At 42.6% G+C, this 23904-nt stretch overlaps 1 protein-coding gene across 2 annotated transcripts in view; it reads left to right on the forward strand.

Moving 5' to 3' along the window:
* The window catches only part of FMOD (fibromodulin), a 72162-nt gene extending 67937 nt beyond the window's left edge, over positions 1-4225 (forward strand). For both annotated transcript variants that reach the window (XM_081914579.1, XM_081914580.1), the window contains exon 3: positions 2143-4225. In XM_081914579.1, coding sequence (XP_081770705.1) covers positions 2143-2294 — 152 coding nt within the window. In that variant the 3' untranslated portion in view covers positions 2295-4225. The remainder of the gene's footprint in view (positions 1-2142) is intronic.
* The last annotated feature ends 19679 nt before the right edge of the window (positions 4226-23904 follow it).

The following is a 23904-nucleotide window of genomic DNA, read 5'->3' on the forward strand; positions in this document are numbered from 1 at the left end:
AATTTGCTGCCAAGTTCTAGACTTTGGTTGCCCTCTGGCTGCTTATAAGAAGCATTGCAGCAGGACACACACCTCCATTAATCCATTTCCCCGCACCCCGTCTTTGAATCTTTCAGAGTTCACTGAAGGATTAGGGGTGCTTCTATTAAAAAAAAAAAAAACAGAGAGGGATGCTAGAGCTTGAGTCTAGTATTCTGCATGGTCTCCTTGTATTCTCTTGACAGCAGGGAATCCTTTTCCCAGAGATATTTCAGCTTCCATAAAGCATTGCTGTCCTTCATATAGTGCCCATCGAGATGCAAAGCACTTTACGGAGTAAGCAACAAAAAGACTGGGTCCATTGACAGGAGAAAGGCAATAAATACATGAATGGAAGGAAGATGGAAAAGAGAGTAAGCAATAAAATAATATACTAATAATATTACTTTATTTACACAAAGGCTACATTGCACACCATACATATGAAGCACATTTAAGGCTCATGACTCTCCCCAAGGAATCCTGAAAATTGTAGTTTCTCGCAAAGTTATAATTCCCACCACTATTAACAAATTACAATTCCCAAAATTCTTTAGGGGAAGTAGTGTGCTTTAAATGTGTGGTGTGTATGCAACCATTGTGTTAACTAGCAGCAGTGCTATTTCTCTAGAAAAAGAGGTGCCGGAACTCACCATGAACGCCTCCCTTGTTCTCTTTTAATGGCAATGGCGCCCACCTGAGAGGTGCCAGAACTGAGTTCTGGTGAGTTCTGGCTGGGAACAAAAGCCCTAATTAATAGTAAGAATACTTTTTAACCCTTCTTTAAACTTCTGGATGCAGATCTCAAAGTGGCATATTGCATACAAGAGAGCCTAAAGATGGCCCCAGACTGTCACAATTTTATGGGAGGGATTCAAGTGTATCGGAACTTTTGATTTGCACAATTAAAACTCTGCCATCCTAGCACAAGAAATCTACCTTTAAAAGATCGTGACTTTTTGTGGTTTGGAAACTGATGAGGAAATGCTTTGAAAATTGTGAGACAAATAAATGATTAAGAGGAAGACATGTAAACACCCCACAAGCCAATCAGGATTAATACTCATTGGCATATAACCACTGTAAACAAATAGGGGAGGGGAGCTCAAAAAAGACTAGACATAGACTAACTACCATGCAAACTTTGTGCAAGCAAATCTGGTTGAATGCTTAATAAACACCCCAGGAAGAATTGCTGGGCTGCTTCCAGGGGTGGATTATTTAACAACACTGCCATTGCTGTTCAGCTTTAAGCTACAATAACCACTCGTATCATAGAATTGTAGAGTTGCATTGCAGGGATTTCAATTAGATCATCCATGATAGATGCCCCCCCCAAAAAACCTCTGCTTAAAAACCTCCAAGGTTAAGTATTCTTGACTACTAACATTCTGTAGCCAAGTGGACATTCTGTAGCCAAGCTTTGCTCAGCCCCAAACGTTGGGAGAAGGCAAGGGGGGGGGGCAATTACACAAGAAATTACAGCATGAACAGTGTGTACTGATGTAATTGACAATTTATTTTCTGGATTCCAGCTCCTCTGGGGAGGAGGAAAGACCGTCTCTCAGTCTAAAAGATGGAACTGAGTTGAATTCAGAATGCAAAAATGCTACAGTGTATAAAACGTCCCTAATCCCTGGTATTTGTGATTCTTCATGGAATAGGGTGCAATTTAAACTGTGATTTCTCTATCATCCATGAAAATGGCCTAAAACGTTAGGCCTTCAAAAATATTAAATCCTCCAGCAGCTCCTGCTGCGTCAGCTTTATGGCAGGAGCTCAGCAGACTAGCTAAAGAAAATCTGCTCTTTACTCAGGCTTCATCCTCGAGGAGACATCAAAGGTCAGTGTGCTGAATTTCCAGCAAATTACCATGATAATTTTACATCTGGTACCCTTGCTTCTGGAATGCAGGTGGTGAGAAAGCTACTCTTGGGGTGTATACAGTTTTAGGATAACTGCAGCTTCTCAGGAACCGGTTCATTCATGAATTGGGAATTAGATACTCATGCGGTTGTTTGCCTGTGTGTGCATGTAGTTCATATTAACACTTGAAAAGCACTAATCCAGACATTTGGTTAAAAGAGCCAAAGTAATGCAAGATTCCTTTCTTCTTCTTCCCAGAATTCACCATCAGCAGCTTCTGCACCATCGTAGACATCATGAATTTTTCCAGGCTACAAGTTTTGAGGTTGGACGGGAATGAGCTCCGTCGGAATAACCTGCCCTCCGACGCCCCACTCTGCCTGCGATGGGCGAGCGTAATAGAGATTTAGCCATTGCTCCGGATCCTTTCCTTAACCCCTTCCCTCCTTACAAGGCCAGACCCCTCCTGCGATCACACGGGAGTGCAGAGGCCGACATTCTCAATTTTAACGCTGCTTCATTTGACTCAGCTTCTGCATTTATATAATGTAAGGGGGGTTGATAAACTTGATCCAACAGATGCTGCCCCATTATTAGCCAGTCAGGTGACAACAACTATGCAGGCAAAAAAAAAATATTTTTTTTGCCCACCTTCTTTCAGTCTCCTGTTCTTCAGCAACTAATCAGTTATTTGGTCTTCATGCTGTCAGGCAGCGTGTATCTCTCCATTTAGGTGGGTGGTAAGGCAAGCTTTTGTTTCATTTCACATGTATAGCTTTAGAAGTTTGATGCCAGCTGGGATGCCTTTGGGATTTGTTTTTCTTTGTAGGAGGGTCGCCATGAGAGAAAGAGTGTGTACACGGTGGGGGCGGATGAGATTGAATCCAAACAAAATGAAAACAGATTAAACAGTTGCCCACACAGCAAGGAGCAATTAGAGACAAGAGGGTGGGGAAATGGGGAAAAGAGAAAAGGAGAGAGAAAATTACTAACATGAGAGGATCCAGGACTTTAGCTGGTTTTCAAAGATGAATAGAGCTCCCCTGGTGATGACTTGGCTTTTTCTCCCCCTCTTTTCAGTTTATTTGGTTTTCTATGCTGATTAAAAGTCCTACAAATAAATGCAATAACATAAGTTATCTAATCTTAGCAAACTAATATCATCCACAATGTGTTCACAATTTACCCTGGAAAGACACAAATGTATTCTGATATTCCAGCAGTTCCAGAGGGAGCAACTTCCCCATTTTTTACCATCCTTACATTTTCCTCAATTTAACAACCATGTATTATTCTCCCTATTGATTTTTAATTCTTATTTCTTCCAGTTTTGTGCAATCTGTAATGTTGTAACGGAAAGATTTAATCCAGCAGGGATATTGACACTGTTGCATTTAGATAAATAGCAGCCATTGGATCAAATAGTAAAAGGGTCCCCACAATCTAATATAGGTTTTATTGTTTATACGTGTAGGTCCATCATACATGTAGAAAATTTCCTCTGTCTGTACCATAATTGTAGGAGGAAAAAATCCTTTCATTTTCAGAGGAAATAAATTTTTATGGATTTGTAAATTTTTGATAGCATTAAGCCTCAGTTGGGGCTTCGAACACACTGCATATCATTAATCTCTTCCAACCCAGACAGGAAAGAGTTTTTTCCAACCTCTGCTATAATGCAGTTCAGTTTATTAGCCAGTGCTTGCAGAAGACATATTACTTTCCATGCACTCCTTGGGTGCATATAAAGAATGCTGCAGTTATTGAAGCAACATTCCTGGCCAGTTATAAAATACAACATGAGCCAAGTTGGCATTAAAATACCTGGCAAGACTCACCATCATTCAGTAAAGCAGATGACTTGACTTGCCAGCATAGCATGAGAAACTGGGGGCTTTATAATTGTACTGCTCTACAAGTGCCCATTCAGGTACTGCAGTTCAATAAAAGTTGTATCCCAAATTGTTTTGTACAGCAGAATCCCATTCTAGCGTCCCATGTGTTTCATTGCATTTGTTGTAACTTGTTTGCTTGGCTATAGAGTTGTCTCAGCTGAATTTCATACACATGGCAGCACCAAGTCTTGCTCTAAGAATGTATGCTTCTTTCGTCTCGAGGTTCTTCCCCCTCATTCACTCAATCCTTTCATTTGTATGTGGCTCACGGAGGAGAGGAGACGTAGAAGGAGGAGCAAATGAGTTTTTACGGGGATCTTGGGAAGCTCAAAATGCCATCGAAACTGCCTTGTGTTTAAAGTGTATGCTGATAATATAAAAGAAATATATAAAAGCATGAATTGTAGATATCATTACTGATCAATAAAACCCTTTTTGTAATTGCATGGGATGACTTCGAAACTACCATTTACCAGGTTAGATTTGAAATATCTGATGTGATCAAGGAAAGAAATGAAGCCTCCCTTGGATGACTGGAAGAGATTAAGGTGGAATCTACATACATATAAAAACCGTTCTGAAAAAGTGTTTTAAAAAATACATTGAATCTTCCATAAGGCTCACCATCGCTATCTAGTGTCACATTTCATATTGCACTTACAACACACTTAAAATGTTTGATTTGCAGCTGTATAGTTGAATCCTGAACTTGTTTCTTCATAGGACATTTGGGGAATCAGATACTGTACTTGTATTGGTAGTTACTGTGTCCCTTCTCCACATGCCCACCCACACAGGAACTCCAGCTCAGCAGGCCTGGCATGAGCATGATGAGTGTAGACCACATAGACAAAGGTGGGAGATCTTGCTAGGAAACTTTTCATATCACATTTTATTCTCTTGGAAAGGGGTCTGGTACTGCACTGCAAACTTTTTGCTTTAATGTTTATAGCCAGACTGAAAGTGCAGCAAGATGCAAAGACAGACACACCTTTAAAAGGGTCTGGCAATCACTGTGGTTATAAAAATATGTTTCTTCACAAAATATCCTCCTGTTCGTCAGATTATCTCCAATCAGTATTCACACTGGAAAATTTCTGCTTTAGAAACTGAGCCAGGATTGGGAGGTATTGCACTGTGGTATTGCACCCATTTGTCTGAAATTTGTCAGGCTTCATCTACTTATAAAAGTAGCTAATGCAGCTGCAAATTGCATCCAATCCTATATTTAAATAATATTTATTACTTTTAAAGCTTACAAAAAAGGAAAAGAAGAGAAAAAAAGACAAGAGGGAAAAAACAAAAGAGAGAAAACACAATACAATACAATATATAAACAATACAAAACACAACCTTAACACATTAAACTAAACACATTAAACTAAACACATTAAACTAAACACATTAAACTAAACTAAACTAAACCCTAACCCTAAACAAAACAAACAAAACAATTTAAAAACATACATCACACCTTTTCCATACTCTATCTTTCATTCCCTTGTTTCCTCGACCTCCTCTCACCTCCCTTTTTGTATTCCACTACTATTAATTGTTCCAGCAAATCCTTTCCATCTTTCTCTATTTTCTATCATATTACAAATATCTTAACATATTTTTAACCTTATTTTCCATTAAAACTAAAATACTTACATATGCCTAACTCCTTATAACATTTCTACTAAGGCCATAAAATTTCATTCCACCATTTTTCTATCACTCATTAATTTTACAGTATTTCTATATATAAACTTTAAATTTTCCAATCTTCTTCCACCATCTCCTCTCCCTGGTTTCGGATTCTGCCAGTCCTTTCTGTCAATTCCATATATTACATCAACCTGGAGATCTTATATCCGAGGCTCTTAACTCTTTTCCAGGTCCCTTCTGCAGGTCTTCTTCATATTCTTTAATGCTAAAGATCAGATCTCGGGAAGACTCCGACCTAACAATGCTTTTATTCCTTCTTGACAGGTCCACAAATTTCCATAGTTGAAGCTAAGATGCATAAAGTGTTTCAGGACATGTTTCAAGATTCCTCCAAATCCAAAGGCCCCCAGAACTTCAATCTCCTCCAGACTCAAGTCCATGTCCCAAAAGTCTGTTAATCCCTGCATAGAGGGATCTTTCCAACTTTCCTTCTTCAGTCCAAGCCGGGATCCGATCCTCAAAATCTGACTTTTTCTAGATTCAATCATAAAAGGCCTCAACTTATAGTCCTCAATTTGTAAGACTGAGGATCCCGCTTGTATTACTTTAGGTTCAACAACAACAGCTTTCTCCTTCTCCTCCACAATTTGTCCTGCCAAAGTAGATTCCTGTACCAAGTCCTGAATTATTTCTGTGTTGGTGCTCACTTTTTGTCTCAAATTAATCACTTTTTGTCCCAAGTTAACAATTTTAGTAGTCATATCATCCGTCTTGTTGTGAAGCTGTTCCAGCGAATAGCTTATCTTGCATAATACAGTCACTATGGCTTCTCCTGTCAACATTCTTAAATGGTCCAAGGTCAATCCCTGGTTCTCACAATTTCTTATCTTGCAGCTGGAGATTCCCCAGTTCCACTCCTGTAACAGTTTCAAAAGCCCCCTCTAGAGGGAAACAATCTCCACTTGTATCAATCCTTTCAAACACAACTCAAGCAATAAAGATAGTTTCAATTTTCAGTTACTTTTCCTCCTTTTTAAACGCAGAAGAGGACAATGGAAACAGTATACTTCTCTTATTTAGTTAGCTGTCAAATACGTTCTGTTCACAGTCAATGAACTCTCCCAAAACGTCACTCTTTCTAGCAGCCCGTTTCCAGGTTCAGAGCGGTGGTAATTTGATTTTTCACTCTCTCCTGCAGGCTCACTAGTTTCAAAATTCCCCCCCTCTTCTCCTGCTTCCAAGGGGGGTTTGGTGATTTTAACCGATGGAAATTTAATCCTTTGCCAAAGGTTTTCCAAGACTTTAGCTTGTAACGTCTTTGCTTCAGTCTATTTACAAAAGAGAAAGGCGGACTTCCTGTTTAAAACCTTCCCGTTTCGATGCCAAATTAAGATATTTAAAGATCCAATTTTCCGTTCTACTCACGGGTAGTTGTTTAAAGTCCAATTGTCCACAGGAAAAAGTCAGCGCCCTCCGGCAACAGCAATGTGGCTTCACTCCGTGAAAAAAGCAGTCGATTCGAAGCACCGCGCCACTCACCCCACGTCGCTCCGGATCCCCAAAACAGGGTTTCCCTGCGAGTAGGGTCAGCGCAAAAGGTGCCAGCCGAATCCCAGGTTCACAAGCTTCTCCCGCCTGTGATTTCAGTGGGTCTCTGCCTTCGCCGTGGCGGTCAGACCCTGGTTTCCACGGAGCAAGTTCCTCCCGATCGGAGGAGCTCCGCCATTGCCGGAGGCGCCAACCCAGATGTCGTCCAAATTGCATCCAATCCTGTCAAAATGTAAAAGAATTACAGCTATGACAAAATAATAACAATAATAATAATGGAAAATACAACAGTTCAGCTGAAGAAAAGAAGTGAAATATTTCCAGATAAGTGTGCACAGGAATGCAAGATAAGGTACCTTGAAGTGAATAGCAACTCGTTTCACACGCAGCAGCTGGCAAACTTTGCCTTCAACTGTTAAGTATGGTGACATATTTCTAAACAATCCCCACTTTACCAAATGGGCCACTGCTATTTGGAGTTTGGAAGAGAAACCACAGAGACATGTGCTGCTTTGTGATATCTGGTCTGATTCACAGATAGAGAACATAGATGGAGGCAACTGGCCTACACACTCCTACCAGGCAAAAGAGATGCTATCCACTAGAGAAATATACCTGCACCCTACCCCCAGATGCCTCCAGCTACAGCCCTCTGCCTGTGTCTTCTTGTCTCTTCCTGCCCCTGCAAAACACTACTGCTTCTGCTGCCTCACACACAGAGACTTTATGTCCATCTCCTCCTCCCAGCAAGGGTGAGGGGGAAAGGTTCACTGTTGGCCCCACCTATTCAAATCACTCCAAGTCCTTCAGCTATTTCCTGACCTTTTAAATTGGTTGGTAAACATCAGCTGCAAGGTTTAGGATAGGGTTGCCATATTTCAAAAACTTGAAAGTTGTTGAGCCAAGAAAAAGTGACTTGCCTTTCGAAAATTCCTCCCCAATGTCAGTTCCGCCTTTGAAATCCCAGACGTATGGCAACCCTGTTTAAGAATACAATATATACAGTAAGCAGAGCTTTCAGCAATCTGCAAGAATGACAAGTGAAGACTCTATCAATACTGCTTAATTAATTTCTAGAAGCTCAGGTTCATATGTGTCTGAAAGGAATATCCTCTGATCTAGAAATCTGCAGACTTTATCTGTGTACTAAATGTGGTTTAAATGCATTCTGATTTTGTTCGGGGGTGTTTTAAACGCTTCAAATAATCCTGGATTAAGCCTTGGCATTGAAACAGATTCCGCCATGCCCAGTAACCATTCTTGGTGTGGGAATAAGGGTGTTGCAAGGAACCAAAAGCATCCTTACTTTGATTTCTGAAATGCAGGGAGGTATGCAATTAATCAGCAACAGAAATCATGTGATCTAGTTTTGCCCTCTAGTGGCAGAAACTTGGCACTTGCAGCAACATAGCAAACACTTCAACATTGAGTTTGTTTCTTATATGCCACAACCCTACAAGTTAACATACCTACTCTTCAGCCTCTTTTTGAACAGTACCACATGTCTGGGTTGCTGCCAGTGGAATTGTGTGTGTGTTCTCCAGGCTGCGTCAACTGAAAGATAGTGTCCTGGTCAAGGTAAGTAATAATACCACTCTATTCTGCCTTGGTCAGACCATACCTGGAATACTGTGTCCAGTTCTGGGCACCACAATTTAAGAAGGATATTGACAAGCTGGAACGTGTGCAGAGGAAGACAACCAAGATGATCAAGGGTCTGAAAACCAATCCTTATGAAGAACAGTTGAGGGAATTGGGTATGTTTAAGTCTGGATAAGACAGATATGAGATATGATAGCTATCTTCAAATATCTAAAGGGTCATCACATAGAAGATGGAGCAAGCTTGAAGACACTGTCTACTTTAGCTGGGCAGCTCCATCATGGGTCGCAGCACTGAATAAGTCAGTGAAATTATCTGTGCCTTGCCTCACTTCCTCTCCTTAAAGGAGGGAACATTGCTTCATCTCACCTTAGCTGGGCAATCTCAGCTGAGATGAAGTGGCCAGGGATAGAAATGGAGGAGAAATAAAAGCAGCATTCAAAGGTGAAATTAGCACGTTTGTATTTTATTTTATTTTACAATACAATACACAAACTGAAACACAGGCATCCTTCCAAATTTGCATGAATCTTGCAGTGCAGTTTCTCAGCTAAGTAGGTGTACATATGCCAGGGCAAAGTGGCCACCAAAAAGCCTATATAAGTGAAAACAACATCCAAAACGCAATATATTAAAGGATATTGCCTTGCAAAAATGTGCATATTAGTCCAAAGAGCACACCAAACTGTTTATTAGAAGAAATGTTCATTTTAAAAAAATATATATTACAGATAGTTGCAGAAATGTCGAGAACTAAACAAATCAGTCTGAATGAAAGGTTGTCTGGAAAATCCCCCCATCTTAACCCCAAGCATGTTCACTAGGCCGAGTCTAAAATATCCCCTTCTCTCACCATTCCTGCCACAGGTTGGGGCTAACTAATGTTTAGTTTTTCCCTCCCTATAGAACTGAGCAGTTGAAAGCTTAATCCCTCCTGGAAGGGCAACAGGGGCTTCCCTAAATCCCGCTTAACTCTATATCTATCTCTGTCATCTTTCTTAGAGCACTGAACCCCTTTTCCAAACCCACCTAAGCAGCATTCCAAAGATAAATGACATTTTCAGTGCCCAAGTCCTTCCCACCTCTAGATTGTGGCCTCACCTGGTTGCTCATGGACAGTCTTGTCCTCAGGACTTTGGGGAAAAACCAGGTGACACAAGGTGGGCAGCAGTTGATTCTAAAACACCTGCCATCACCTCCCACTTCCACGCTGGCCCACTTGCCAAACCCCAGTTGCATTCCAGTTAGCGATGATGAACCTGTCAGTTTCAGTTCCTCTCATTTCCTCCTTTTTCCAATCTTAATTCAGTTTGCCCAATTTCCTCAACAGTTTGCAAAAAAATAAAAATAAAGTCCTCACAAAAACCAATATTCATTTTCATACACATTTTTCCTAATAGTACATTTTTTGTACACAATTTTTCCTAATATAGCTATTTTTGCCTTCCGTTCCCTCTAACACAATGCATTTGGCAGTGATTTCATTAATATACACATTTTGTGGCCACTCCTTTCCCTGATATATACATTTTTGCACTGTTGTTGTTGTTGTTGCTACAGTGGTAGCTCTAGTTATGAACTTAATTCATTCTGGAGGTCCGTCCTTAACCTGAAACAGTGCTTTTGCCAATGGGGCCTCTTGCTGCCACTGCACCGCCAGCACACGATTTCCGTTCTCATCCTGGGGCAAAGTTCTCAACTCGAGGTAACTCTTCCAGCTTAGTGGAGTTTGTAACCTGAAACATTCAAAGTACCACTGTGTTATTCTTTTAGTCTTTGCCACTCCCAACCCAGACATCCACTCCAGAAGATTGCCATAGTTGATAGTATTGAAGAGCTCTGAGAAATCAAGGAAAAGTCACATGAACATACTCACTGTCTCTGTCTCCCAACAGAGGACATCATGGAGGGTGACCAAGGCAGTTTTCATGCCAAAACCAGACCTAAACCCCAAATGAAATGGAACTAGAAAACTGGATTCATCCAAGAGCTGCTTGGTTGGAAAGCTGCATTATGAAATTCAAAAACACGTGTATTTTGAAGGATAGCTGTGTTTTGATTCACAAGTCAGGATGTGTGCATTCAACAGGCTCACATTAAAACAGATACTGAACAGATTTCTCCCCCACCCCAATTTTAGTGCTAGAGTGGCTTACACACTTGTTCACCCAAAAGACAATAGAATGGCCACATATGAAACCTGGTTGAAGCTGTCAGCAAACACTGGTTGAAAAGAACACAATGTTATCTTCTGTAATAAACAGAGGGCCATGTATCCTCACCTAGGCAACTCATGATGCTCTAGAGCTGTCTGGTTACCTCTTATGCCAAGATTATCATGGGCATACGCTTTGGAAGGCTACAGAGTCCCACCTGCTAATGCGTTTGATGCCCCACTCTCTAAGGTCTGCCTGCACTACTGAAGTGGTAGCCCAAGACTAGAAGGAATGAGACCCCAAAACTATTTGGGCCAAGCATCTCAGCAACCAGGGCAGACCAGATCACTGCCCAAAACTGGTATCAGGTTAGAAGCCCTTCTTTCTTTCTTTCTTTCTTTCTTTCTTTCTTTCTTTCTTTCTTTCTTTCTTTCTTTCTTTCTTTCTTTCTTTCTTTTGCTTTGCTCACCCAACTTGACTTTGTAAAGTTTGAGTGCTAGCACCAGGCTAAGGGGATCACAAATACTACACTTAAGTAGGATATTATTCCACCTGCTAGGGTTGCCATATTTCAAAAAGTAAAAGCCAGGACAATTTTAGGAGGACCCCTAAATTGTTGAGTTTTTTAAAGGAAGACATGAAAGTTGTTGAGCCTTTTGTTAAAACAAAAACGCCAAAAAGACACGGTTTTTCAACTGACTTGCCTAAGAACCAGGACAAAGTGCTGCCTTTCAGAAATCCGCCCCCTGGATGTCACTTCCACCTTTGAAATCCTGGTAACGTCCAGGAAAATCTGGACATATGGCAGGCCTACCGCCTGCCCTTCTGATCTATGTTAAACTTATGGAGCTTTATAGAGATACTTCAGCTTTTAAGTATGGTGACAGCTGCCACTAAGGTGCTATTTGATCTATCCCACAAATATGCAAGGATGGCAGCAGTCAAAAATAAGACGGCCTCAAAGGCAAAATAGCAAAGACTGGGGAATTGCTATAACATAAACATCAAAACAACTGGTGTCACTGGTTGCCTCTTGTCAGGGCTTGGGGGCGGGGGGCAAGCCTGCAATAGTCCCCTTTGTCAAAAGTCCCCTGATGTTATCTATACAGCCTTCCAACTTAGCCTTAAAGACCACCCCTTCCTTGTGCTCCAACCAGATGTGTGCAAATCAGAAAAGCTTAAATAAAAAAAGAGGGAAACAGTGGGGTTGGTTCCAACAAACAGCCCATCTCAAGTGTGTTTACTTTGAAGTCTTGCTCACTTGAGTGTGCTTGATCTCAAATAAGTGAGCACTGGGTGGTGACTAACAAAATAGTCTCACACAGTTCATTTGGAAGTTGCAGAATCATCAGTGGGACTTATTTCCATGCTATCTTAGGATGGATGTATTTAAAACTGAGGCATTTAAAACATTTCCCTTTTTTTAAAAAAAGAAACCTGATCAGCCTTTGTTGCCATTAGGAACTTTTGTTACTTTCAATTAACGCAGGAATCTTTGTCAGGCACAATGTTGACAGGGAAGCAGCTGGGAACACAACAAACTCCCCCTTTCTCCATATGACTATCCCCCCCAACTTTAAAAGAAACTAATTTGCATACAACAGTCATTAAGGGACTATTGTGCACAAATTAGATCAGCTTAAATAAAAGGGGGCAATCTGGCTTGGGGGAGGCACACAGGGAGACTGAGTTGAGAGAGGACAGCTGCAAGAGACTTACTCAGGAGCAAGGGAAGCAGGCACCCACCTCACAGAAGCACTCACATGGGTATTTCAGACTTTCCTCCAATGCGGGGGGGGGGCACATTTAAAGGAGGGAAGAGTCTGGGGCAGCACTGGGAAGAAAAGAACATTGTGTGGGTGCCCATACATTAATGGGAAGACAGGCCTGTGTGAATCCACATTTTGTTTTGTTGCCTCTTCCTCCAAGTACAGTTTCTTCTCTGTTTAGTGAAATTGCTTGCAATTCTTCATTTCTGCCACTGGATGACAATGTTGCATTTCCAATGCATGTTCCTGCTCCACTAGAGAAATGGAGCTTCTCCCAGTATAGCTGTGTCCCTCTTTCTTAGCAGCAGAAACAAGGGTTTTATGTGCCTTGGAGGCTAAAAAAATGTAAAGTGGCACGAACTCTTGTAGGCTGCTACATAAGAAGCAGAGACACAGTAGGATGAGGCGGCCATTAAAATTAAATGGAATATGCCTGCTTTCTCTTAGTACTTTACTTGCCTCGCACTGGCTGTATCAAGCGCTATATTCCTGTTACCACAGAATGGAAAGGAGCTGGACCACTATTGGATACAACTTTGTTGTAGATAGAGAACTGTGCAGTTGTGTTTTTTGTTTTTGTTTTTAAAGATAATAGGAAGTGGACAGTAAAAGAAAACTGGGGGTGGATGGGTGAAGCACTGCCTAATCCTAAACTCCTGTCACTAATATGCCCCTTTATCCAGGCCTGGCCCACCCATGAGGCAGGCTGAAGCTGCAGCCCCCAAGTTCTCCACCACCAGTGGAGAAGCAGTGCTGATTTCTGGTAAGAGCTTGCAAGATCTTGCAGCGTGCATGAGATCTTGCAAGATTTCGGTGAGTTGTTGCAAAAAGATGGGCACCAATGCCAGTGCCACTTCTCTGCCAGCGATGGTGGCGGCAGGGCAGGGCGGCACTTCCCGTTTTGCCTCAAGTGGTGAAACAGAATGCGCCAACCCTGCCTTTAGCTCTTAAAATGGGAATGAAATTCAACCTGATTGGAGCAGATCTGTGCTTAAGTATACAAATCTGCTACTGTCATGCCTTGCTTCATCCACTGATGAGATGGAAACTGCCCCCTCTTTCCTTAAAACAGTTTGTTACTGGGAACAGAGCCATAGCTAGGTGATCTTGCACCCCTGGCAGAACCACCCAGATTGTGCCCCGTAGCCATGGACAAATTAGCTCTTCTTTCTGCCTCTCCTCCAGCCCCCCCACCCACTCCACCCATTCAATTTACGCTCTGTTTAAAACCATTTCTTATGAGGCAATAATCAATATTTATATTTATGGACACATTTTTAAGCTGGTTTTGTGCACTTCAATCGCCTGCACCCCTGGCAGAGGCCCACCTCACCACTCCCTAGCTACAGCCCTGATTGTGAATGTAAAATCTATTAATGGACAAAATGCTTGTAGATTACGAAAGTTAGGTTCTATTCTATTTTACTAACAATAATTGGACATGCCCACAAACAGTGCTAGTAAGCCAGACAATTTAAGCATCACTTGTGAAAATTCCCTAAGACTCTTCTCCGGGACACACACACACACACACACACACACACACGATGTTTTCATATTGCCTTCTAAAGCATCTTGCCAGTCTCTTGCAGCACAAGCAACAAAGGCTCCTCCTGAAAACTAACCTTAGAAAGGCATGCACCAACCAGGAGTAAATGAGAGAAGTTAGTCTGTGCACCCCAGTGATGGTGAGCTGCAACTCTTGCAACAACAGGTTATGAAACCTGTGCTCCATTCACAAGGACAAGTCACCAAACCAATCAAAGGCTACAAGCAAGTACATAATGTGTCTGGAAATGCTGTGTAGACCCTTTCAGAAATGAAGGCATCAAGTTATTGCAGCTGGATTAAGGAAGTCGGTGAGGTAAGAGATTGTCTGGCAGGGAAACTGGGGCAGGAAAACAAACAAAAAAGTGGTGCGATGCAATCAAAGCCTGACCCATTTGCCAGGCCGCAGGTGTTCAGGACCGAAGTACCTAACAAAAGAAGGGAGACAGTGGTTGTGTGTTTTGAAAGAGACTAACTATGTAACCCCTGTCTCCCTCCTTTTGTCTGTAGTTGTGCTCCTCCAGGCTTGCCGACAGCATCTTAAGGGATCAGCTTTCAGCCTGACCCAAATTGTGATTTAAACAGGCCAGCAGCACCCACATAAGCAGGGTGAACATATCTGCACACCTCCATCAAAGAGAGGCATGAGGTTGAGGGAGCACATACACAAATGAGGGCTAAGATAGGGAAGGAAAGTCTTTAAAATTTTCTGGGTCTGTAAGCCAGTTTATTCTTTTATGCACATACATTTTGCCCAGTGAGGCCTTCTTTACTTTGCACACTTGTTCTTCCTCTCCATCCACTGCAGGAATCCTAGGTATATTATGGCTGCTCTAAATGTCAGTGGGCAGCAGCGTCTACAATCCAGTTGGCTTGAGCTTGCTACCATATGCAGAACTGAACCGTTTATGCGCTGCCATAAACCTCACCCAATGATTTGCTTCTGGACAGAGAAACCTTTCATTGGTTAGGTCTGTGCCCTCCAACCTAATCTATGCAGCTGTCAAAGGCCAGATTACACGACTGCCTCATGTTGCAGCAGCCGCAAGTTTTATTCACCCTACAATGCTGACTTTAGCCACACTGCCATGAATTAAGGCAGTCATGTGACTGCTGACTGGCATGTGCAGAACGCTTTCTATAACCACTTTTAGTATTTTAACTGCCCTAAAAGCTGCGGTCGCAACTGGTCACAAAATCCACTGCACACAGAATTCTGTACATGCCTGCAGGCAATCACAGAACTGCCTTTGCCAGTGTGGCTAAAAAAAGAGAGTCTGCAGTGGGCAGATTAAATAATAGTGCTCTAGGCTATGAAACTTTCATGTTAATGCATCTGAGCCTGCAAAGAGTTGGAATAACAGCTCTGAAATTTATTACTCAGTGCTATTTATTAAAATGCAATCATATTTTGACTAATATATAATGCTTTCTGGATCCTGGCAACATGTGTCACATCCACATGATACATTAAAGCACATGGCTTCCCCCTGCCCCCCAAAAATCCTGTAGTTTGCTAAGGGTGCTGGGAATTATAGTTCCCTGGATACTTTGGAGAAAGCCGTGTTCTTTAAATATGTTGTAAATGTGTGATGTGAATGTGAACCAGTTTCATCAGGACAGCTTGCGTGATAATGAGTGGCAAACAACGGGGCACACATACAGATGGGAAACTTGGCTCTAAGTTTATACACTGTGGTTTAGCAGGGCTTCAAACCAATGTTTCTCATATTCAGGACCAAACCACATTTTACAGGCTATAGTGGGTTTTCCCAAAAGCTGAGATATTACAAATACTTGCAAAGATGTAATCTGTATTATGGCAAAAGGCCTCATAATAGTGAATTCTGCAAAAACCAAAGCAGGCTTTCACTAAATAGAAAACCATGCTACTTTATTTGTGTTTGGTAAAGTTGTGTGGGAATAATACAAGTGCTGATATGACTCCGTACAGTGGATGGTGGTACCTTAAAGGAACAGGAAGAGTGCTTCCAACTTCTGCAGTGCCCACACAAGCAAGCATTTATTTCTTGTGAAGGTGGACAGAGGTTTCACTGTCCCACCACTTTTAAGGCCCGCAAAGAACAGCAAAAAATAATTTTTGCTGACTTAGGAGAACAAGGGCTGTGAAAAATGAGACTTTTATTCAGGAAACACAGACAATTACACCACCAAACAAAGACCTCATAATTGTGATGTTTTCTACACGTAAGGCCTAAACCAGCTTTGTATACAAAATGGCTCCCATGACTGCTGTGTGCATTCTCTTCCACATTCAGATTAAGAACCTTCACACAATGGCACAAAGAGCACAAGGTAGCTTCAAAGAACTGTTTACGCTTCGTGTGTGAATACACCCTTTGATTTCAATGTTAATGGTTAATGATTCATGTTAATAGAAACTGTGGCCTCTGAAGCTGTGAAGGCAAATTTACCTGACTCAGAGAATCTCTCAATTTACTCTATAAAGTCAACTCGCCACACAGTACTATATACCATGTATGTTGTATTATCAATGATAGGACCTTGTTTGAGCAGATTGGTGCATCTAGAATGATGAATTGCCACAGGGCTTTCTGTAGCTGGAACAACATTTGGAAGTAATGGGTTACCTCTAGAGTTGTGGCAGCAACACGCACTGGCATTCTGGCAGTCGCCTAAAGTCCATCTTATATGTCTTGAAAAGCCCCTGCTAGAAACCACACCACAATTTTCTGCCTGCTGCTTTTCATTCTGTAGAATAGCAACATATTCCAGCTCAAAGACGGCCACTTGGGCTAGGAATCCAACAGCCCGGCTGCTGTTGTGGTGGAACAGGCATTTGTGCTATAAACTATTTGTGTTTCAAGGAAGATTGTAAATTCCTGCTCATTCAGCTGCTCAGCAGCACCCTCCCTTTTCCTGTGCACGGAAGCCCAATACACACCAGTCTTTGTTCCCTGGACAGAACCTTGCCTTAGAGTGCCAAGATCCCTTACAAAACTAACACAGTTCCTCAAGCAGCAGAGGAATGCTAGACGCCCCCCACCCCATGTGTTTCAAGTGTAGGGCCCCTCATCCACAGACCCACCCTCTAGCCCAGTGCCCTCAAGTTTGGCCTAGTTATAAGAACAGAAGCAATCAGGCAAGTAACAGTACACTTGCAGGGGTGGGTTATTCTGGCGCAGACATGCATTTCAAAGGTTTGGTTCAGAGGAAGGGGCAAGAAACACAGTGGGAAGCAACGCAGCACAGATGCAGATCCCATAACCAAGTAAATGAGCTACAAATAGAGATGGAGGAGAAATTGGATTCCATATCCATTTAGAAGCAAACCTACAAAATTTGCACTCTCCAGAACAAAGTACAAACCAAAACACAACCATAAATTTGCACTTCTCTGAATTTTGCAATGCAGCCCCCTAGCCAAGTAATGTGCACAAAAATGGATATACTAGGGGAAAGTGTGCACATAAATGCATATAATAAGGTTTCTTTAAGTGTAGAAAAATAAGGGGAAATGCATTGTAAATATGTGTGTGTTAGGAGAAATTCACAATAAAATGCTGATAAATTATCATGAGAACATTTCAAAGATAAATAAATCTCCAGGTGCTGTAGAAATGTGACAACAGAATTTATGATTGGGAGAAAAAATGAGAAAAAGGTATGGATTCATTCATCCCTAACTATAAGGACATGTAAATCACAGTGTGAAAGGCTACTGAACCCATTCTCTGGATTCTTCCTCCATTGTCTATAAAGCAAGGTCAGATAAAAAGAATTATCCCATTGTTACTGCATTTTCATTAGATCTGTAGCAAAATTGTGTCAAATGCCTGTCTTTTTCTGTACTGGAAATAGTAAGTTTAGATAGTATAAATTAGAACCAAAACATTTACATTTATTTAGACAAAATAACTCTGCTTGGTTGTATTGAAATTTGTGGACAAGCACATTCCCACAGCTTTTTGAACTCATGATGATAGCAGTGTTTTTGGTCAGCCTTTTCCCCATGCTGCCATATTCTGAACAGGTGTGTGTGCAGCTCAGACAGGACAAATTATTTGTAGCTGGCTGTAATCACAGCCCCACAGTCCAAACCACCACTACCATAGACTTGAGCTGTGTAGACACTCTGCATCCAGTGTGCTCCTGCTGGTGATTCAAGAAGCAGTATACACAGGACATAAGTCACAATCCATTTTTATTCTGTCATTTCTTATGAAATACTGTGTTTTGATTACCCCCCCCCCAAAAAAAAATAAACACCTAGCTTCAATCTGAACTGAGAAAAGAACAAACTGACTGCACTTTAAACCTGGAAAGCACCACTGAAAAGTCCTGTTGCATCAAATGCATTGAAATGGAGTTAAACAGTCTTCAAAGAAGGGAAGCCAACTGCATCAGTCGATATCTTGCCCCCTGAAACTGTTCAACCCCCACAAACCTCAACATGCTCCAAAAGGAGCTGAAACCCTCTTCAAATCATGTGTCAAATCCTCTTCAAATTATGAGTCCTTTTGGGGTAGCTTAAACACATAAGAACATAACATCCTGCTGGCCCATGTAGTCCAGCATCCCATTCTCACAGTGGCCAAGCAGGTGTATCCATAAACAGGATAAGAGCACAAGAGCACTCTCTCCCTGTGCTTTCCAGCAACTAGTATTCAGATTACGGCCTCTGTGGAGGCAGAGCATAGCCATTACGGCCAGTAGCCACCAATAGTCCTCTCCTCCATGAATGTTTCCTCTTTTAAGGCCATCCAAGTTGGTGGGCATCACTGCCTCCTGGGGGAGCAAGCTCCACAGCTTAACTACGACCTGCGTGAAAAAGTACTTTCTTTGGAGCTTTTTGATACTGTTACCGATATTTTTGTTTCATTATTTTGTTATCTTACCACGTGGATATTGTTTCTTTATGGTTGATGTGTTTTATTTACTGTTTACGGCTACTTTTGTTGTTTGGAATTAACTAATCCTAAATGAGATGGTGCTGATGATAAACTTGTGCCGTGACACGTCTTGTCTTGCTTGCCTTGTCTTTAAACGAAAATCTCCCAAATGCCGCAACTTTTCTTCTGAGGGGAATCACTCCCTTTCCTTGATCATAAATGTATCAGTGCAGGTTTCCAACTTTGTGGCGTGTGTGTGTGAGGGGGGGCAGAGAGAGAGGGAGAGGGAGGGAGAGATCTGGGAAACAAAAGCCTGGCTGGGACAGAGGGCAGAGATCCCAGGCTGGCTGAAGCGACTGTCCTGCCTAATGCAGCTGCGTCAGCAAGGATGGAGGGGGGTGAATGAGGAGGCGTCTTTCATGCCCCACTCAATGGAGCAGGTTCAGGCCTCAGGAAAAGCAGGTCAGAGATGGGAAAATATGCTGCAGAAACAACAAGCAGCTGCCAAGACACCCCTCCTTAATCTCCCCGCCACCAGGCTCATTTCTAAGGGCCTCCCCCCACCTCTCTTTTGCAACAGGGCACAAACCCTTTAACAGCCCTGAAAGGGAATCCACGCCTCTCCTTTTTATCTCCCCGGAGTGCAGCAGCCCCCATTGGCCCGCCAGCCTCTGCCAGCCAACCAATCGGATGACTGTTGCCAAGATGAGTTTGTTTGAACTAGGGCGTATGTGGGGAAAGGAGGGACGGAGGCTTTTTCATTCTGTTGCCGGGAGAGAAAGGCAGACTCTGGAGAGGAGCTGGCCTGATACAACAGGTGGCCCTGCAGGGCTGGGAGTAGGCAAAGTTGCATCCCTCAACAGCTTGTCAGCCCAGCAGCTCTGCTCCCACCCTGCAGGGATGGAGTGGAATTATTTGGGATTCTTGGCTGAACACAAACTCAGTACCAAAGTTCCCAGAACCTCCAATCTCATGCATCTAGGAAATTACATTGCTTACTTCAAAGGCTGCCAAACATCCTGCATTTTAAAGCTGCCTTTACACACACACACACACACACACACACACACACACACACACACACCAGAAGCCTTTGACTTGACACAAAACTAACCCCATAGGGTTAGGGTTTCCCAAACTGAATCTGCAGGTCATGGGCAAAGGTCAGGTCAAGAGGCTGAGTGCAAGGGCAGTGTCAACACCAGACGGCCTCCACGGGAGAAAGATTATCGTGCTTTTGTTTCCATTTTTTTCTGGGGAGTTGAAGGATGGCGTGTTTGATGGTGGAGCTGGCAGCCCTGATCTGCAGACACTCCTCCAGGCTGTTGCCTTCTTCAATTGTTTTGCAAGGCCTTGGCAGTACTTTGATTATGCATTGAATGCTATGGTTACTTTGTACCGCAAGCCATCATGGGCTACATCAGTCTGAAGCATGGGACACAAATACAGTGGTACCTCGGGTTAAGTACTTAATTCGTTCCGGAGGTCCATTCTTAACCTGAAACGGTTCTTAACCTGAAGCACCACTTTAGCTAATGGGGCCTCCTGCTGCTGCCGTGCCGCCAGAGCACAATTTCTGTTCTCATCCTGAAGCAAAGTTCTTAACCTGAAGCACTATTTCTGGGTTAGCGGAGTCTGTAACCTGAAGCATATGTAACCTGAAGCGTATGTAACCTGCGGTACCACTGTACAGTCATACCTCAGGTTGAAGTAGCTTCAGGTTAAGTATTTTCAGGTTGCGCTCTGTGGCGACCCGGAAGTAATGGAGCACGTTACTTCCGGGTTTCGCCACTCGCGCAGACGCTCTAAATGATGTCACGCGCATGCGCGCGCGGAAGCAGCAAAATGTGACGCGCAGATGCGCAGTCACATGTTACGTTCTACTCAGGATGCGAACAGGGCTCCGGAACGGATCCCGTTCACATCCAGAGGTACCACTGTACTTTACAGTAAAACCCTGTAAAAGCGCGGACCAAACAGGGGACCAAATAAATGTAGGTAGACCAAAGGTCACATGCATTTAAGGCACTTCAGCAATCATGGCTTTTCCCAAGGAATTCGGTGAATTGTAGTTTACCCCTCACAGAGCTAGAATTCCTGGGACTCTTAACAACAACAATTTTCTTAGTTATACCCCGCCCATCTGGCCACAGTTTTCTTTGTGGGAAGCCATGTGCTTCAAGCGTATGGTGTGGGTGTGACTGATAATGACTCAATCATTCCACCTTAAATTCTTTTAAAAAACAACAACATTGTTTGTCTCCATTTTTCTCTAGCCTAGATGGTGTCATGCTCATTGACAACCCAGGTATTACACAGGCGGCCATCTGGGTTTAATCAACATATCTACAAGGCTGAGGGGCCTTGGACAAGTCATTATCTATCAGGCTTACATGCTCTAACATTGCTTGTTTACCAGGGATAGTGTCTATTGCATTTTGGGGGGAGATCTGGATGTCTAAAAGTTATATTTCTATTGTGGTGCTGGGAGAGTTTTTAATGTTTAGAAGTTACTTTTTTTTTAGTGGTCGGGAATGTATTTTGGCCCTACTGCATATGCATGTAAATGCACACACAGGGACAAAACACAAAACAGCAGCTTATAGTGCATCTTTTGCATTTCCATTTCCCTTCCCCATCTCCCCATTTTTTAAAAATACAGCTAGGGCAGCTATTCATAAGTACAGCCAGATCCACTGTGTGACTCAACATTCTATTCAACACAAAATACTGATTTATTTATTTTTAAGATTAAAATGGTCAGGCAGCAATGTGTAAAGGGAGACTCAAACTACAATCACGGCTGTGATAGTCAGGCTCTTGCAAATTTTGCACAAGAAGTATGTTCCTATTTTCATCTGTGAAATGTTGGAGGATGAAATGTTTTTCATCTGCAAGCGACTCATTTCCCCTTTAAATAATTTCCCCTTTAAGTATATTGGGTAAGAAGAAATGACATAGAATGCACTTTCCTTAATGCAGTTCAAGTATGCAAAATAAACCAATAAATCTCTATAGCACATTTCATTCCTGGAAATTTCATTCCTGGAATTCTTTCATAAATTTATCCACTTTCTGGCCATGGGGAAAATGCTAACCTTCCACTGGCCTAATGTGCAAGTGGGAGTGCCATTAGGCACAGCACTGAAAACCATTAAGGCCCAAGGGAACAAACTGGATGTGATGTGGTGATCAATGGCTTTGCTTAAAAGAAGCCACAGGAAAGGGTTTGAGTTAAAGCTATGGTTCTGGGGGAGATGTGGTTTAAACAGAGAGATAGCTAGTATGGTACAGTGGTTAGAGTGTTGGAATAGGACATCAAAGGCCTGGGTTCAAATCCCTGCTCAGCCATAGAACTCACTGGGTGATCTTGGGTCAGACACCATCTTTCAGCCTAACCTACCTCACAGGGTTGTTGTGATGATAAAATGGGGAGGAAGAGAATGTGTACCCCACCTTGAGCTTCTTGGAGGAAAGGGAGGGTATAAATGCAATAAATAAACTATATTATTTCTTTCTTTCTCTCTCTCTCTCTCTCTCTCTCTCTCTCTCTCTCTCTCTCTCTCTCTCACACACACACACACACACACACACACAGAGAGAGAGAGAGAGAGTGCAAATATAGCTTTTAAGTGTTATTTCCATCAGAGAAATAGCACGAGACACAAGGATATTACAGTCTCTTCCCCCAGCATTGCATACCATCCAACTTTTCCAGACCCAAAACCAGGGTGTGCATCTTCCAGGATGTGCTCCCAGATAAATAATATGACCCGCGACTCCATCTCGCACAAAAGTGTGCATTTTCAGGGCGAGAGTGCAGCAGGAAAGCATATGAGATCGTGGCACCCAAAATGGCCTCTGCAATCTTGTGCAAAAAAAAAAATGACGTCCCATTTTCCCAGGGCACTTGGCACATATGGCATTGTGGCCAACCTGTATCCTGCCACCCACAGCTGCTTTTAAGAAAAGAGAAATGCTTCAGCTCCAATAATGGATTTTCCATAGCATTTCTAGTTTGGCCCATAGTAACTGCAGAAAAAAAAACCTGAGAGGCTCTCAATTTTGTCCTGTTTTTTAATCACTAGACACTGATTTACCAGATGCAGTAGCCATATCACCCTGACTGTTAGAAGAACTGCAAAATTCTGCTTTCCAAGAAACGACAAGTCTCAGGAGGCCTGATTTGCAAGCCTCTTTTTATTATTCCTCTTACAAGCTGCACCCCAGAGAGGTTTTGACTTGCCACCTACTTCACAGACTCTCTTAAACCCCACACTGTTCCTGATACAAAGGCAATAATTAATGTCTAACTCTTGCCATCTCTAGACCCAAGTCACAGTTTTCTTTTGGGATAGTCAGGAATCTCACCTAGTCATCAGGCATGTCCTGACAACACTGTATATTTCCCTTGCTCTCACCCCCTAAAATAGTCAAGAAGTATTTTTAGGCTTTGTGGATAAGAAATTCCCCATCCCTTCGGATTTCATTCATGCCTTCCCCTCTTTGTTTAACTGGCCATCTGTCTCACTGTACTGTAGAGCATGCGCCATTATGCGCTGGGAAGCGCGTGTGCCGTAAATATCAAGTCGTGCTTTGTTTTGCTTTCAAAAAGGCATGTTGGTGATCGGTGCCGTGGCTCCAAGAAGAGGCCTGCAAAGGACAAAGGCAATGTATTGCCTGCGGAGAATTCTGTGCCATTTTGGCTTTGCTCTGTGATTACACTTGACAAGGTCAGGATTCTGCAAGGCAGGGTTCATGGATGCTCGTACCTCCTTTAAAACCTGGCAGTTTTTCACCCTGACACCAGAGAAAGGGGGACAGTTACACTGGGGTCCCCTTAACTCACAAGGCACGCTGCATGGGAACTGCAAAGAGTGAAAAGGCACCAACCCAACCCCGCTGGCTACAAGCGTGTGTGTGTGTGCACTCCAGGGTTACCCTTGGAAACAGTGCTTCAGCTAACATCTGCCGTGCC

This window comes from Podarcis melisellensis (genome assembly GCF_964234715.1).
Source record: "Podarcis melisellensis genome assembly, chromosome: 6".
NCBI classification, from domain to species: Eukaryota; Metazoa; Chordata; class Lepidosauria; order Squamata; family Lacertidae; genus Podarcis; species Podarcis melisellensis.